Raw genomic sequence first — 18,308 nt, forward strand, 5'->3', positions numbered from 1 at the left:
ATCAAGTTAGCTGTGTATTTTGGGTTTTTTTAAGTGTGTAACAGCAAGAAGTTGAAACATTAGGAAGATAGTTCTGGAAAGCTAATTACATTCTAATTAAGCTGTGTGGAGATACGTTTCGGGGCAAAAGAAGTACTTCTACACACCAGGTGCATGGGATTTACACAAACTCATTACCACAATACGTGATGGTGGCCAGAATCTTTTAAAAGAAAGATAAGACCCATGGAAGATGTGCCTTATTAATGGCTATTAGTCACAACAAGCCGCACAAAACCTCCATGATTAGAGGCAGTTTACCTTTAATTCACAAATGGGTGGGGGCAAAAAGGGTAAATGGCTCTCTTGCACCACACCTTGCCTTGAGCCTCTCATGTCACACAACTGGCTTCCTGCTTGGAGAGGGGAAAGCTGGGTTTTAATACTGAATTTTTGTGTGTGAAATCAGGCACACTCCAGTTTTCCTCCTAAGGCTAGAACCTGTGAACATCTAATGAAGCTGAATGTTGGAAAACTCAGGACAAAAGAAAGTACTACTTTGCACCGTGCATAATAAAACCTATGGAATTTGCTCCGGATCAGAGGTAGTGATGATGGCCCCCAATTTGGATGGCTTTAAAAGAGAACTGGACAAATCCATGGGGGATAAGGCTAGCAGTAGCCAGTGGCGTAGCGTGGGTTGTCAGCACCCGGGGCAAGGCAAGTAATTTGCGCCCCCTAACCCGTGGATTTGCGCCCCCTAACCCTAACCCCCAGATGTTGCGCCCGGTGCGGACGGCCCCCCCTGCACCCCCCACGCTACGCCACTGGCAGTAGCTACGAGTCATGATGGCTATGTTCTACTTTCACTTTTGGGGGCTGCATGCCTCTGATAAAGCATTAATGGGAGCAATTCTTTTGCAGTCATGGCCTGCTTGCGGGCTTCCTATCTGGTTGACCACTTCGAGAATAGGATGGTGTGTTAGATGGGCCTTTGGGCTGATCCTGCGAGGCTTTTCTCGTGTTCTCATGACTATATGGACCTTTGTTCTGATCCAGCGCGACGGTTCTCAAATCCATATATAAAATTAATTTCAAAAGCACCTTCCAAGAGAGCCACTGAACTGAAGAAAGAAAGACACGCCACATTTCAGGGGTGGGGTTTCTTGCCAGTTTTTATTGAACCAATAAAATTCCTACCGATAACAATGAAAGAAATTTCAGCAAGTATAAACGCTATACAGTTTTTAAACAAACCCCATTGTTCCGTACCTATAAATAGAATTTTTCAAAACCTCATAAAAAGTGCAGATTTTATGAATTGCTGTTAACAGGTTAATAATATGCACACACAAATTCCTTTATTGAAAAATATGGTGTGTTTTTTTTCTTTTTGTCTCAGCTCGCTAAAAAGTTCCTTCCGCATCTGTTCAGATACAATTCAAGTTGCGTTAACTAAAAGCTTAACAGAAAGAAAAAGAGTCACACAAACAGATCCAGTTGGATAGGCTTGTCCAATAACCACGGATGTCAGAAAAATGCTAGCTGAACTCTTGGTTCTGTCCGCAAGAAGTCCTAAAATCGACACAACTGCAGCAAGAGACACACGCACAGTGCAACTCTATACCTGTCTACTCATAGCTAAGCCCCCAGTGAGCTCAGTGGGGATTCTTCCCATGTTGTTTATGGGTTTGCACCCCAAGGGTGTGGTGCTTTTAGAGTGGGCAAGATCTAGGGTTCACCCAAGTGCTCCAGCTATTCCTGGAGTTAAATATTTCTGGGGTGTAGGAAATGCTTTGTTGCTCCAGAGGAGCTTTATCCTGCACTTGTCCTGAGATAACAAGAGTTCTCCTAGACATATATGCTGTAGTAAAGACACGCTGTTAGCCTCTTCTCAACCCACCACCCTTCAGTGCCATTAAATCCCTTGTCGCCAAGATGGCATAGCCCAGCCATAGGCAACCAATAGTCGCTTGGCAAGGCAACCGTCAGCTGAATGAGTTGCATACACTCTTAAGGAAATAGTGTATTTGTTTTAGTCAGCTTCTCTGCACAAGGAAAGCTCTCACAAACATGTCGGGTCAGGAGTTTCTGACCTACTCCTTTTCCCTCCCAGGATAGTCTTTGGCTAATTGCATCCCTTGATGGCAAGGGAAATGGGCCTGGCGCCTTCTTATGGAGCTCAGCCTTAGTTAGGACTGCCTTGCTGGCCCGTCTAGACCTCTATGGTGGTTCTTCCTGGGTGATCATGGGAGGCCATCGCCTCCATTCACAAAGACTTTTGCATTCCCCCTCAACACATCCACTCAAGAGCGAGCACTGTACTCAGTTAGTTTCGAAACAACCTTTCCCCTCGTGTGGTGCAAAATGAGCTCGTTTCCCCAGGTATGGGGGGGTGGGGGTGTCACTATTCGAAACTTACAAAGAACGTGATCTTGCCTCTACAGCAAGGTCTGTTCAGCATGGACAGTCCTAAGTGGCTATGGATTTTACCGAGTCAGTTACTTTACAAAAGGGAAAAGAAATAAACCGAAAAAAAGCTTAAGCCTATAGAAAACACATCACCTTTCTCTCCCCACTCCTGCAGTACACACGTACAAAATGCATACACGTGGACGTTAAAAAAAAAAAAAAAGCTGTGCGAATCCTAAATTGCATCATCGATAAGCTTATTCTACGTACAGCCATAATGTAGAACGAACAAACTGAAAATGGGCAACCTTGGAGGACTGGACCATCCAACTCGGGTTAGCCCTACATTTCACAAACTTTTTTTTTTATTTAAAAAAAGAAGTTACAGTAACAAAGTCAAGGACCACAAAGGCCTATCACAGCTTCTAGAAAGACACTACGTTTAAAAGGAGGGTGGGGGTGTAAAAAAAAAAAAGAAGCCGAAAGAATTAAAGCAACATCAATACTGATTATTTTGCAGAGACCAGGTAAGACGTTCACAGCATGCTACATATAGGACTTCAAACTAAGAAAAGAAAAAAAAGGTCAATTCGCTTGGCTACCCTGCATTTGTTCAGGTACCATTTTGGTTTTTACCCTAGAGAACCCCATGCATGGACTAAAGGATTATGTAAACCAGGGGGTGGCCAGCTTATGGGTCACCATAGTCTGCAGGCATTCACTGGGAGCCAGAACACTCAGTACCACTGCCACCCCGTGGATGACCAAGCTGAACAAAATATTTAAAAATGGCCCATGTGTGCCGAGATGGCCATTCAGGCTGCGGGTGGAATGTGCAAGCAACAAGTCCAAGAGAATCTATGCAGAATGCTAGGTGGACATTCAATTGCTTCGCTGCCGTCTAAGCGAAACTACGGAGAAACATCTGACCCCCAAGTTGATCAGAATGTATTTGATAGGGCTACCAAGAGAGAGGGGGCAGAAAAAGGTGCTTTGGGGGCTGGATCCTACCCTTGTATGGTTGGCTGGTCAGCCCATAGCTTTGGTATCTCAGCCTACTGTACGCTCAGTTAACTTGAGTACCTCTTTCTACTGTGAGCTCAGAAGCGAGAATTAAGGGGAAAGGAGGGGAGAGGTCTGGCATTTCGGACAAAATAGCATGGAGCAGAATACTGATACAGCTGAGGTTTCTACTGCCTCTACAAGTTTTATTCATTTATTTCCCAAGCTCCACAATAATTTAAAAGGCAAGGGCTCCTGGATGTTGCCTTGGGGCATGCGAGGCTGCTGAACTATTGAAGCTAAGCAGATGTGGAGCTGGTCATTCCTTTGGATGGGAGGCTGTTGGGAGCAGAATAAAAAGCAGAATAACAGCAGAATAAAAGAATTAAAAAGGATTTTAGGTAAGTACATATGCCTTCCTCTGGAACAGCGGTTCTCAACCTGTGGGTCCCCAGATGTTGTTGGACTACAACTCCCATCATCCCTGAGCTCTGGCCTTGCTAGCTAGGGATGATGGGAGTTGTAGTTCAACAACATCTGGGGACCCACAGGTTGAAGTTCCCATTTGTGACCAAATTTATACAGAGGGTTGTTATTTAAGAAAATGAAGGCCTTAGTCCGGAAGATGTTTATTTCAGGGAAGCCAGAGGAGAGGCATTTCAAGACGGCTGTTATTTTCAGGTGGGATTCAATCACAGGCTGGCAAATTCATGAAGTTTATTGAGAGCTCTTGTCCAACAAACCTGCTTCCCAAAAGGATCAGATTTTTTTTTGCAGTAACTGAAGGGGCAGAGAAATGCACTGCTAAGCATGGAATAACACTTGCTGTGACACAATCGTCATCTAACCTCCCTGAAAACAAATCAGAATGAAGGCTCAATAAACAGCACACATCGCCTGATCTCTCTGCAGACAAATCTGGATGAGTGCTCAACAAACAGGCTGTCTGGAAGCGCCTTAAGGGTTGTGGAGGTTGTGCCTAAAACAAGCATACAAAAAAACACACCCATATCCACTTGTGGCTTTCCTTGCTTTGTAACAAACATCTGTGGCAGATGTTTGGCACCCTCTTCATTTAGTCCTGCCACACCAATTGCAGAGGAAAATGTACACTCCACAGAGGTGGGAAATCCGTACAGTTGTGCAAGAACCTCACATGCCAATTCTGATTTCTACTATTCCTGTCTCATAAGGTGCGCACCTTTTGACGCATAGACCTGTGAGCATACAAATCTAGAAGAGGTTTGTGGGGGAAATGTGAAACTTTTTAAATTTATTTGGCGCTGTAGAAAGCAGAGCCCAAAATACCGCAAATCCACCTTCCCAACTCCAACAACAGCATTCTGACAGAAATCGCCATTAAAAATGGCCCCATGCCATTCAGCAAATGTTTGTGTTGAAATCTCTCTTCATATGATGGGACTCTGTGTTCCTTTTATAATGCAGGCCCAATTTTCTGTTTCATTTGTGCAAAGAATGCTTCACTTGCTAACAAAAGAAGCACACTTTTAAAATGTCAGCAATTTTGAAAAAGGGATATCAAAAAACCGAATGGTTCTTTTGAGGGGGGCGGGGGCAAGAAGGTTCAAAGCCAGTTGGAATTTCACCCTCTTAACTAAGATGGGCCAGTTTAAGCAAGCAAATTTCCAATAGTATGATACCCGAGCAATCTTAATCGGCTGTGAATGATCGCAAGGTACCATACTCATTTGAAAAATCTGGTCAGGAGGTTTGCACATGCCTTCCTCAACGCAGGGAGTGTTAAGTGTGTACCCCATCATGGTTTAAGGGATTTCACACAAGAGCTGGGCATCAGTCCAATGCCCATCTAGTCCAGCATCCTATTCACACAGCGGCACCAGCTACTTAGCAATGACCAACTGAAGCAGACTCAGTTGAGAAGAGTGGATTGGCACTAGTAGCCAAGAAAGGTATCATTCAACCGCCTTCCAACAACATTAAGACACAGATGAACAGCTGCACCCCAGTGTGGGGCAAACAAAGGTGGGATGGGGGGGGTTGTTCTAATGACCTATCAGACCCTCAAATCAGAACTTGGGCAAAATTTCAAGTAGTAACCATGCTATGTGTGCCTGTGCTTGCAGAGGGGAGGCCGAATATGCAGGGAACCTAGAAACCTGTTCGGTTAACATCAAATCACGTAACAGTCCGTTTGCTTTTGAGCCTGGCAGCTGCTGCAAATCAGAAGCCCGCTGCACACCAAACGCGAAACTATTTAAGCAAGCCAGTTCTGTGAATTGATTAGGGCATCTGAACACAGTGGGACTTACTTCAGAGTAAACATACCCTGGAACCGGGCAGTAATGACCTGATCCCCTGCCCCTCCCCAATATGCCGTGATTTATTTATTTTTTGTTTGTTTCTTTACTGGAGCTAGAATCTGGAATTTCCCCACGCATACACCTATTTCCTACATCTGCACTTGCAGGCTCATGTTTGAAACTCCTCTCTCTCTACCGAGTATGTGCAATTCCACCTGTGAGCCTATCTGTCTCCCACCCCAAATGAATTTGATGCCGTTTCCCCACCTAAAAAAGGAGGGGTGGGGAGATGTCTTGACACAAGATCTTGAAGCAGCCATCTTTTATTTTTGCAACCACAGCAAAAATAGCAGAGGGAATGAACAAGCACTCGAGGGGCCTCCTTTTTATGCGCTAAGTGGCAGCCTGAGTCCCACCGCCCTTGCTTTGGGGATTTATACCCTGCCATATAATCCACAGAGCCTGCTGGGGGATTCCCTTGCCGCCGAGTCCTGCTGCTACCAATGGCTGCAGCCTATGACACTCTTTTGCCCCTTGGTTGACAACTAGGACAGATTTTGGCCCAAGGGGGCCAGTTGCCGACACATAATCCAAAGCCATACTAGAAGAAGCAAAACAAAAACGAAAAACAAACCCCCAACTATGCCTACACTGCAAAAGAATGATATACGTTTTTTACATCCATGAAGTTTGACGATTCATTCACATGTGCTATTTTATAAAAAAATAGATTTTGCACATTTTTAAATTTGGCACATCTGTGAGCTTAAGGGGTATATGTCAAGCAAAGAAGTACAATCATATTCACTTGGATGCCTACTCTGAATGTCAGCATTTAAGAACACACACACACACGTACACACACACACACACACACACACACACAACCCCATCACATTTGAGTATATAAAGCTATGCACCAGATCATGACCACATAAAATGTCTACTCTGAATCAAACATCATCACCTTGAAACATTTTGTTAACATTCAAGTTTGCCATTCTATTTCTAAGGAAAAAACACAAACTGGTTTTCAAAACAGCAGGTCCCAACCTTGGATACCACATGTAGGTCTGAAATCACGTGAAATCAAGTTTACGCTCCTGTTAATGGATTCACTTTATATATATTTCACAGAAGGGAGAGAGAGAGAGAGAGGGAGAGAGGGAGAGGGAGAGAGAGAGAGAGAGAGGGAGAAACCAACAGTCTTATTGATTTAAAATCTAATTGCCTCTCACTGAGATGACTATTCAGTTCGAACAATAAAAAAAGTCTACAAGAAAAGGCACTAATGCTTCTGCAATTGGAACACCAGCCTCCCTGTTAAGAAGAAAAGCCACGACTGCTCTGAAGAAAACGTTTAAGCTCTTACAGTTACATACAAAGTCTGTTTATGTCTCTACCTCTAAAGGTGAAGACAGATGTTATACCTGAAGAGCCGTGGGGCCAGCGGGCTCACACCTTCCCTAGCTGACTTCCCTGCATCCACGCCCTGCCTGGCTTTTCTCTGCAACCTGCAAACAAGTGCCTGGAACAACAGCAAAGGGTAAAAGAAAGATAGAAAGGGGCAGAAGTTCCCCTGGCAGAAGTTGCTCCTTCCCCCTCCCACAATCACCAGGGAGGTGCTTGGTGGAGACCTGTCAGCCCCTCGCTGCACTTCAAATCCAGTCAGGGTTAAGCGCCTTAAAAGTCCCAGGGAGTCTCCAATGGAGCCCTCAAACTCTTCCACCGAAATCAACCTTTGGACTTCCAGCTTCTGCAATGGCGTCATGCCAAACACAGCCCATAAAGGTAAGTTGCAGGCAGCGTTTGCACAACCCATCCCCGTTGCAGACCGCAGGTGCAGATGGCTGAATGATCTTGTTAAATCCAGCGCCATCCTTCAAAAAGCTTAACTTTAGCTGGATTTCGATTTGGCTTTTTAAAACACACACACACACACACACACACACACCCCTCCCGGTTTCTCACATGCACAGACAGAGCAGTGAGCTCCCATTCATCCTCGGCAGCAATGCGTTGCTCATTCAGTAACTTGTCATCAATGTAGTCATTTCCTTCCAAGGACACACTACTGACTCCAATAGGTTTCAACGGTTTCCTGGGAAGCTGAACTGGTTTGGGAAGTGTGTGTTTGGGGGTGTCTTTTAAGAGAAAGCCCTCACAGCACTATTCCCAAACTGCAATTCCCAGACTTCTTTAGGAGGAGCAACACATGCAGCCAATACGAATCTGTAGTGTCAATATCGTCTGGGAGAGTTTCCATGTCAAAACAGCCCTGGCAATTCCAAGCGCAGAAGGTTACGTCTCTTCAAAGCAACAATTTTTTCAGCAGCCAAGGGGTGTGTGTGTCGCAGGACAATCACACAACATCACAGCCGTTAAGAGAGAGAAGGATCAAGTAAATTTTTTAAAAAAATTAAAATAAACCCAACAAAATAACCACATCCAAACTTTAGTTCCTCTACCCCCTCTTTTTTTAACTTTCCAAAATTGCTCTCATGAAAGAAACCACTGCAGAAGTCTTCAATGTACAAGCTTATTCTATATTGCTTTCTACAGCCTACTGGAATGAAGGTCCATCTCATTCATTTCCAATGTGTATAAAAGCAGGTAAAAATAAATATTCAGGGGGACACAAAAATCTGACATCAATATCAATTCAGCAGAAGTTAGTCACAACTGAGTCTTGTAAAAATCAAAAGAGAGGAAAAGACTGGGGCTTAAATCATTTTATAGACTACCCAAAAGACTTGAGGGCAGGTTAAGGTTCCTTTCCTGGATCCCAGATACTGGCAGTGGGACACAAAGGGGTGGTCTCCAAGCCCCGCTGGGCCTAAGCAGTGTTGATTTCAAGGGGACTCAGTTGAGACTAGCTTTTCCTGAAGCAAGCCAGTCACGTGAAAGTCTCTATCATGTCTTGTCTTTCTGTGCTCTCTTTAGGCACTTCACTGGATCATTAATGCAAGAAGGTAAAGCTCTAAAAACCAAGACATTTGTGCCCTGAAGGGAAAAAGTAATCAGTGTAGTCAAGCAATGCAAGGGCAGGACTCTCTTGGCTCTCACTTATCTTTCCCAACAATGACATCTGCCCATGGGCACAAGCCAATCGGCCCGGCACTGCTCTGGCACCTCCTCCATTCATTTCTATGGTGCTTGCATGGGGTCTCCCCCGCTAGAAGGAAGGTGTAGAAGGGCTTGGGGACATCCGATTAAACCAATGCTTTGGTGCGCAAGTAGGAGCCGATTGTTCGCAGCAAACACTACCAAAGTCTGGGAAGGAGAAGCCATTTTTCACCGCGGCCATGTGGAGCGGGACATTTCAGCAGCGACTTGGTTAAGGAAAGGCTCGCTCTTCTGCTCAATATTGCACTTCCTTTGTTCACTCATGTCAACGTATAGAAACATGATTCTTAGCTTGAAAATATTGCAGAGCGTTCTGAAAAGTATTTGACGGGAATTGATTTCCCCAAAGCTTAAGCTGAACACTGATATAATTACCCTTGAATTGAGAAGTGGGGTGGGGGGGGTGACAGTGGAGCAAAAAGAGTCTGCAACTCAGGGGCAAAGCACACTCTTTGTTTGTAGAAGGGTCCCCGGTGCAGTCTCCGACACTTTGAGTTAAAGATTAGGGACGATCGTGACCCAAGACCTCAAAGAATCACTGCTGGTCAGAACAGACAAGTCTGACTCAGTAAAAGACAGTGTCGTACGAGCAAAGCTTTCAGGGGAGGGGGAATCTAGCTAAGCGACTAATACATGCTCTGCATGCGAAAGGTCCTGGGCTCAATCCCTGACATCTCCAGTTAAAACCATCTCAGGTAAGAGGGCTGGGAAAGACTTCTCCCCACAACTTTGGAGGACCAGAACAGACAGACCAGTGGCCTGATTCAGCACAAGGCAGCTCTTTACAGTTTTAAGAGAATGTGCTCTTGCAGATTGCTTTTTGGTTTCTTTGATCAGACGGCATGTGCGCGTGCGTGTGCTGGATTTGCACGCATCACATTACCACCAGATCAATGAACCAGTTAAGGACGAACCTGGATTTCTAAACTTTTTTTAAAAAACTCTTAAAGTCCAACTTCTAAAAGTTCAGATATCCCAAGTTAAACTGGCTTGCTGGCTGGGCAGTAAGTACCATTCAAGCATCATTAGGGTCAGCAGAAAGAGCAATTGTAGGCAACACAGAAGAATGCAATCCCTGAACTGGTTATGTACAGTTGAAATGGATATGGTAGAAAACCCTCTTCGTTCAGAAAAAAAAGCATTTGAATGCTGTGTCTCAGTAGCATGCTGCAAGATTCGCAGCAGTTCTTTTCACATTAAAAAAAAAAGGCAGACAATAGTTGCATCAGCTTTCACACAGCCTCCAAACTACTGCCAGAGTACTAAAATTCTAAGAAAACTCTAAGAATAAGCCAGTTGAGCACTTCAGTTTAAACACAGCACATACTGGATTCAGGAAAGCTGCATTAATATTCTAGAAAGAACTAAAAGGAGAAAATAAAATAAAATCCTTCGCTCTGGATTCCATTTGCAGGAAAAAGTGGGTAGAAACAGAAGCTCGGAAGATGCACCAACAAGTGTTTTTCTTCCGAGTGTGAGAAGAAGTAGCAAAAGAATCAAATATAACAAACCGTTTTAGGGTTTGTGACCAATACTCCAACTGGAAACAACTTAAGAAGTAGTGTTCCTCAGTGCTATTTTTGCTATCGTTAGTAATGTTAAGCATCAAGAAAACAGGGGGGGAAATATATAGATCATTGCACGTTAACCACCGCTAGGAAGGCGGCTTCAGCTTTTGACACTAGAGAATCCAATAACCTGATGCTACACCACAGGCAGGTGTTTCTGCACATCTGTTTGGAAGCTTTCTTCACACGCTTGCAACGGCGGTTCAGGTCAAGTGGCGCGTAATGGCACGAAGGGCGTAAAGGAGTTCTGCCTGCATGCGCGCTTCCATCAGGAGAAGGTTCACGTGGACCTGCAGGAAAGATTCAAACAAAACATGATGATGGCATCTTTTAAAAAGACATAAATGCCGTAGCTCACCATGAGGTCAACCAAAGGGCATTTATATTTCTTTCAGCTTTATCGTTCCCGAGTTGAGATTGTGATAAATGGGTTTGCCACTTGTCAGACTGCAGCATCCAGCAGTGACTTGCACATGTGAACAAGCCATCGCAGAGACGATCTTTCGTACTACCTTGTCATGCGGGGGGGCGTGTGTGTGTGTGTGTGCGTGCATGTGTGTTTCATAGTAGTGTGATGTGGCAACCCCAAAGTTTCGCTCTTGGTGGCTGTGCAGTGCAGAACTTCACATTAATGAAATATGAACTTCGGATTTATGGATATGGAAGCTTCCCTTTCTTAACAATGCCATTTCCCCTGTTTACACATAGACACTGGTTCATGCATCCATCAATGAGACACTCACCTTCTCCGAGTGCTTGAACTGGCGCCAGTAGCTATCGTACATGCGCTTGGTAGTTCGCTCTGGGTAGCAGGTCACTGTCTTAATGTAAACCTTCAGGCTCCGTTCAAGTAACTGATTAACTTCTCCATAATCGTAGTCATCATACCTAAGCAAGATTAAGCCGGCCTGAATCTCTCTTTTCTGAGCATGCACATCTTTAAAAAGAACACCTTTCTACTGCACAATTGTTTTTAAAAAGCATATGCTGGGGTAAATCTGCCTGAAGATCAGATGATAAGTCTCCTAAAGCCAGGCTGGTATTGTTCAACTAGATTTGCAAAAGGAAGGGGGGCAAGACAGGTGGCTGACCTGTACAGCTCTTCCAGTAGCCAGCAGAACCCATGTTTGGAACTGCACAGAGGCCACAAAGAATAATGCGCTAAATTGATTTGAATATAATTTACAACCTTGTAGATTCTTGGGGCCCAATTCACACTGTACATTTGACAGGCTTCAGATGATGACAACCATGACTCCCATCCTGAACACACACACATTTCTATGGTGGAAATGGACTGCACAGCCCTTTGGCTTCCTGGAAGTCATTTTGAACAGCTAAGGGGAACCCAGAAGATTACTGTTCAATTAATTTCCAAATAACTGGCCAACAGATTTTTATATGCACCCTAGAGAAATCACTCGAGGGTCTTTGATTCCAGAACACATGTTGCATGAGTGTGTCTAAATTTACTGTTCTGCTTGGTTGAAGAATACTTCGCCCACCCCAACATCACCCATGTTGTCCCTGTATTTATGCTGATAAATACTGCAAACACCTTACAGGGTGGAGGGAAGACAAATGATTTTACCCTTTTATCCACTCTTTCTCCCTTCCACTTGAAACATGCTATTGTGAATGCTTAGGCCTGTGCTAAGCAAAATGCAACCACTGGTCCAATCCTAGCCCTCAACTTCATTCCTGAAACCAAGGACATACAAGCCTCTTTAATATAAGCCATAGCTGCATTCTGAACCTGAAGCAGCACCCCAATCACAGAACACCTCCAGAAGTGCACTTATTTAGCCAGATCAGTTGGTGACATACCTGATTCCAAACATACAGTGAACATAATTAAATAAAGCTCTTCTTAACATGGTTGTGTCAACATCTTCATGTGTGGCCATAGTGTTGTACGTGAGGCTATAGACCATTCGGAACTTCTCATCCAGGAGATGCCCAATGTCGGAATAAAGCCTGTTCACAAGGGAGAATCCATGGTTTTCCCAGGTATAGTCCTGCAGAAAAGCACAAAGACTACCAATTTGTACATGGCATGTTTGAGCAGTACTGCAGAATGGTTTTGAAGACACACGATGCCGTTCTACTGCTGAAGCAAAACAGTGGAGGTCACAATTTGTTGTGTGCCCTTGTGTGAAATGCACTGGGCAAGGGGGTCCCAATTTAGTCTGATTATGCACCTGTATCCAAATGCATACTTCTGATTTAAGGTGAAGCATTATCAAGAGAAGAAATTGAATTAAGTAGGAACCGTGTATCATCAAAATGTATATAAACTGTAAGTGCAAATTTATATGTAATAATAATAGACACAATGAAGTTATATTAGAATATGAAAATCAATTTATTGTTGTTATTTAAAAAAAAATCAATAACTTTTGAATTCAAATGTAAAACCTCTTTCTTGCTCTGAGATGAGCAAACTTGTCGTGATTTTTGGGAATACCCAACTGATGTACTTGCTTATTCTCTACTGAAAGAACAGCGAGTCATGAAAGCCTGTCTCGAATCAACTTTAAGTTGCACCGACCATTACGTGGAAGTTTTGAGCAGCTTAATTTTGGAAAATGACTTTTCAGCTGTGGTAACTGTGACAGGTATATTAAGAGTGAACATTAAACCCACGTAGATAATAGGGGTGTGCACTGGCCTTGTTTGTACCTTGAATTACAAAGCAAATCAGGGTAATTTGGGGAAAGGCTCTTATGTTTTTCCAAGTTAACTGTTAACAAGGCATCGCAAGACAGCCAGGAACTTCTGAAGCTTCCAAGGTGATATTTATTTAACTGAACTCAATCAGATCATGGGTGGCCCCAAACTGGGTGGATATCTGCCTGATTTGGGATGAATTCTCCACTCCCTCGAAGTCCCCCATGCCCCATTCCACATTGTTCAGGGAATGTCCCCATGCCCTTGAGGCTTTTGGGGGGACATGCATGGCTGCAGGTGGGAAGAAGTCCCACAAACTTCCTTAAATTCACTTATCTCTAGATCCGAGCCACTGCGTAGCGAGTATGCTATCTGGAAATTTTGCATTCTGACCTCATGCAATAAACCACCTGGTTTTTCAGAGGGTTACAAACGTAAGCTACACCATGTTAAACGCACCTGGGCTCGAAAAGTTGGAAGATGCTCCTCACCCCGCCTGGCAAAGTCTTTGTACCCAAAGCCAGGATCTTCAACATAGCGCGAAACGTCGGCTGTGGAAACTATTTCATCGTCAAATGCTGCCAAAGGAAAATATTGAAGCCAATTAAGTGTACTCTTCTCATTCCTCCTCCAAGGTGTAAACCACTTAGAAGCTTCTTTTGTCAATTAAGCAGTATATAAATCTTGTTGATTAAAAATAAACAATAAGGTACTTAATGGGAAGTATTCTCTGGAGTGGCATTCCATTTTATTCTTCCTGGCACTATTTCTACATACGGAAGTAAAGCAATGGCTCTGATTTGGGTTAGCTGCTTGACCTTTTAAAGGTCAGTGCCAGGCAAAACAACAACGAGACCACTGAAGATTTGTTCCCCACTGAACACACATAATAGAGGCTGAGGGCTGAATCCAATGCTAGTCCTACTCACTCGTTGAAATTAATATGACCAACATATGTGGATTAATTTCAATGGGTCTAACTATGAATAGGGCCTGAATTGGATAGTGTGGCTGTCCCTGTTCTGAGCAGTAACATTTCTGTAGAACCACAATAGATACCCACTTGCTGCGTCTTCTGAAAACAATCAAAGACACTTTTGTTCCAACAAGTTTTCCCAGCGAGGTGGCTTCTGCCATGAGTGTCTACTATGTATTGCTTTTAAACCTACCTATCGTGCTATATTGTTTAAAACTTTCTCTTTTTTGGCATTTTCATTGCATTCTGTACATCATGTTGAGACATCTGAGGAGTGAGATAACTAACTAACTAACTAACTAACTAACCCTGAGGCAAGGCAAGGAGCCGCTAGGAAACAGATTGGAGATGTTCAAAGTAATCAAGAATGGAAGAGCCCTCCTGTGGTGCAACGGGCCAGTTTGTCTGGCTACCAACCTGAAGGCTGGTGGTTCTAGCCCACCCAGGGATGGCTGTGGGCAAAATTCCTGAATTGCAGGGGGTTGGACTAGATGACCCTCGGGGTCCCTTCCAACTCTAGAATTCTATTATTCTAAGAGACATTGTTTTAACTGTTTTAAGTCAAATTTTAAGTCAAATTTAAGAACCAGGTGATCATAAATATTATACTCGGTTAGTAGGAATACTGTGCAGTATATACATGCAATGGTATGGGACCAAGGCTTGGGGGTCTTGTGCTCTCCCACACTGCACACAGAACCTTACAGTTGAATAAGACCTTATGCACACAACGCCTGGGCAAGGAAGCCCTGCTCCTCGATGATTAGAAAGGACCTCGGAGATCAGGTTCAAATTCTCACTCAGGTATGAAGCTCACTGGGTGACTTTGGGCGAGTCACAGTGTCTAAGTCTAATCTACCTCACAGGGTTGTTGCAAGAATAAAATAGGGAGGGAGAAATGCATGCAAACTTGAGCTCCTTGGAGGAAAGCTGGAATATACATTTAATTAATAAAACAGACCTAAGTCCAGAAAAGGGGGTGGATAGGGACCAGCTAAAAAGAGGCTACTTGAACAGGCATATACACACATAAGCCTCAAATCACAGCAATGGTTGTGTATCGTAGTGGGGTGTTCGCCTAAGCCCTGGGGCTCACTTTAAGAAGGGGGAAAGCCCCTGTAGAAGGACAGAGGTCCTTTCTCATGACGCCAATTCAAGATTGCCAGCCACGCACATGACAAGAGATGCCACAGCCTGAGCATGTCTGGCAGTAATCATTGGTAGCCCTGTTGAATCAGTAAGGGACAATCATGAACCACCCTGGCGTCATGTACTGTGGGATATCAGATGCACTGAAAAAAGAAATCCAGGCGACCCAACCCTTTAAATTAGAGCCATTTGGCTAGAGCGGAAGGGTTCAGCAAGTTGATTTATGGCTATGTAACCAAGCAGCATGGAAGAACTTCAGCAACACCAGTACTAAGGAAGGCCAATTGCTCCCATCCAGAGATGATCTCCACCTCGTCGCCTCCTGTCTGCCAAGCGGCTTGAGCGCATTAATCACACTTCCGGAGAGCTGACTGCTGCAAAGTTACTGCAGTTGACCTTGATGGTCCAGCTTGGCTCGCTTTCAGGAGCCCTAATGAGCCTGGGTGGGGAAAGTCTCCTGTGTCTACTGCTAGAAAAATCACTACCCGGGGGGAGGGGGGGAATCAGTTGATCCAAGAATCACAAGGCTGCCTTTATCCTCCCTTCTGGCTCATTAGCCAATCAAAACATAAATCTGTGTGGGAAGAAATCAGCTTGGCAACCATCCAAATAGGTCCTCAGTGCAGTGGGGGGGGGGGGGGGAGAATGAGCTATTGAGCCTGGGCTTATCCTTTGTTTCCTGGTTCCTGCAATCTGTTTTGAACTAATGCAGAAAGGAGGTCCATGCCTGCTTCTGCTTCTTTTAATGACTAGGCTATTAGACGCTGACCGTCAGGGATGAAATAATTTCCACCTTAAAGTTCCTTGCTTGCTTTTGAACTCTTCCATTCTAAGAGGCACAAGGAAATTTTTAGTTCACAAAACAAAAAACGGACCACTTTCTAACTGAGTTTCTTAGGCTGTGTTAGCCACCAGTCACTTTCAAAATCTAAAATCTTTTGTGTTATCTTTAAGTTAACTCTTCAAGCATCATGTGTGCCTGGATTGGCTCCAACATAAGATTGTCTGGAGCTGATGTGCCATTTTGGTCTTCAACAGTTGCCTGCCAACCTTTTTGGTTTCCCCAAGATTGCCACCTTCCTCTATGGCTACAGCATTTTAATGCATCACTCAACTGGCCCTGTGTTGGGTTGAACTGGGACTCACCTGCAAAAACGGGACTCAAACAGCACAGAAGTGTGATGGAGAAAGTGCTCTAAGGTGTTAAATTCAAGGCCAAACTCTCCACCCAGCAAATGTTCTGCTAATAAATGTCAACTCCACCTGAACCAGATGTCAAAACCACCATTCTACTTCAGACACTAACATCTGAACAATTATGGGCATTTTGCCTGCAGCTCTGACAAGTTCTCTTTCTCTAAACATTTATAGCATGAATGCAGTAAGAAAAAGGTATTTTCTATATGCACATAACCCTATAAGCTCTTGGGGAATCTAAAGCAAATATTAATGCTGTTAAAACAGGCATACATGTCACCAAAGATGGTTCAGTTATTCATGTCAAGTGTGTAAAGGCCATTCCGAAATCTTCTCAAGGTCCCAAATAAACCTCTTTCCTAAGGATTATTTACCTACAGAAGAAGGCCCTGTGGATTAGCCTTCTAGATATTGTGTTGCTTCAGCCACAGGTGGTTAATCAGGCTGAAGAATGTTCCAAAACTCTCCACAAATTTATTTCATTTTTTAACAGTAACATGTCAGAAAGAAGGCTAAGCTAGAGGCTGTCAAGCTACTTTTCTATGGGCAAGTTGTTGTTCTTAAACAGGGGAGCAATCATAGCTCTGTTGGTAGAGCATGAGACTTTTACAATCTCAGGTTGGTGGGTTCAAGCCCCACATTGGACATTGCAGGGGGTTGGACTACTAGATAATCCATGGGGTCCCTTCCAACGCTACAATTCTATGATACTATGAAACAGGCAGCCTCTGACCTAGTGTATAGCTTTATTCCAGAGAAAATGGATTCCTCTGCATGTATAACTTGGCTCCAATCAAACATCAGAAAGTGGAGAATTCTTGTTTTCCTTTCCATCTGTTTTTATTTAACTTGGTTGTGTGTGTTCTTTGCTCTTCAGCAAAACCTCTGAAAACTGGATTAAACGAAAGCAACTAAAATGAAAAGGAGCAGTACCTTCAGTGACAACCAGGAGGCTCTCGGTCTTTTCCTTTTCAAAGCGAGTATCCATTTCCTCCTGAGAGGCCTCCTCGTCCTCCTTCTCCTCCTGCAGCCTTTTCATTCTGTCCATCAGGGCCTCCAGCTCACTTAAAGAATCTGAGATCTAGAAACACATCACATCCTTCAGGATCAAATACAGATCATTCCCTCTCCGGCCCCCAGTTCCATACACAACATTTTTGGGGAGACGCTCAGGTCTGTGCACTGCATGCACTAACAGATTTAAAATTGCGCCAAGCAAGTTTTGTGTGCTGCCTAAATCATGCAAACGTTCCTGGGGCCCATTAAAAAATCCTACCAATCTGATCCAGCCGCTCCTCTGGCTAATGGAATTTCAGCAGGCATTGCCCACAGATGTTTAAGTGTATTGTAAAAGCAGTTAAGAGAAAGAAACTTCCTTTCTGTTTTAAAATGAAAGCAGAGAACCTCCGGAAGCTTGTTTTTGGGTCTAGAATCACTTTCTGTGTTTGAAATGCAGCTGCAGAACCCACAAGCTCTGACCATACCCACCCCGTTCCTTTAGTTCTTTTGTGCCAGGCTCTTCTTTGCAAATTCCAGTCCAATATGCTGCTGTGCATTTGCCAGTTCAGCCCCTAAGAGCCCCTATCACTTTACTCTAAGCCAGTCAATGATATCTTATCCCCCCTTTTTAGTATCCCAAAGAAGTTGTGACACATCATTTGAGAAAGCCACTTTTCATTTCATAAGTAAGTCACTATTACAGCATGAAAACCATTCGTTACCTCTGCCTACTGACGTTTCATAAACATAATTGCATGATTTATATGGCCAGCAGAATCCTTGGTAAGGAATGCGAAAGCCATCTTAGAAAAGGCAATTTTTAGTCATCTGGAAGAACCCAAGAGCTCTTTGTAGCTCCTTCCTCTAGAAAGGTTTGCTATTTAGGGCTGTACAAAAGGGGCGGGCTCTGGTTGGAACAGGATGGAACCAGACTGTTGTCACTTGGTA

At 43.9% G+C, this 18,308-nt stretch overlaps 1 protein-coding gene across 2 annotated transcripts in view; it reads right to left on the reverse strand.

Annotated features, from left to right (window-relative positions):
- Window positions 1-1,136: 1,136 nt before the first annotated feature.
- The window catches only part of SESN3 (sestrin 3), a 69,627-nt gene continuing 52,455 nt past the window's right edge, over window positions 1,137-18,308 (reverse strand). Inside the window, exons 6-11 of one of the 2 annotated variants that reach the window (XR_014510191.1) lie at window positions 17,295-17,442; window positions 13,499-13,617; window positions 12,197-12,387; window positions 11,113-11,257; window positions 3,929-10,659; window positions 1,137-3,865 (exon numbers count right to left, since the gene is read on the reverse strand). Coding sequence is in view for 1 of the 2 variants with exons in the window: in XM_083436598.1 (XP_083292724.1) it covers window positions 10,573-10,659; window positions 11,113-11,257; window positions 12,197-12,387; window positions 13,499-13,617; window positions 17,295-17,442 (690 nt within the window). In the remaining variant the exon portion in view is untranslated. Of the gene's footprint in view, window positions 10,660-11,112; window positions 11,258-12,196; window positions 12,388-13,498; window positions 13,618-17,294; window positions 17,443-18,308 lie in introns of both variants that reach the window. The other variant, XM_083436598.1, reaches the window with a different exon arrangement.

The sequence above is a fragment of the Podarcis tiliguerta genome (assembly GCF_965153285.1).
Source record: "Podarcis tiliguerta genome assembly, chromosome: 4".
NCBI classification, from domain to species: Eukaryota; Metazoa; Chordata; class Lepidosauria; order Squamata; family Lacertidae; genus Podarcis; species Podarcis tiliguerta.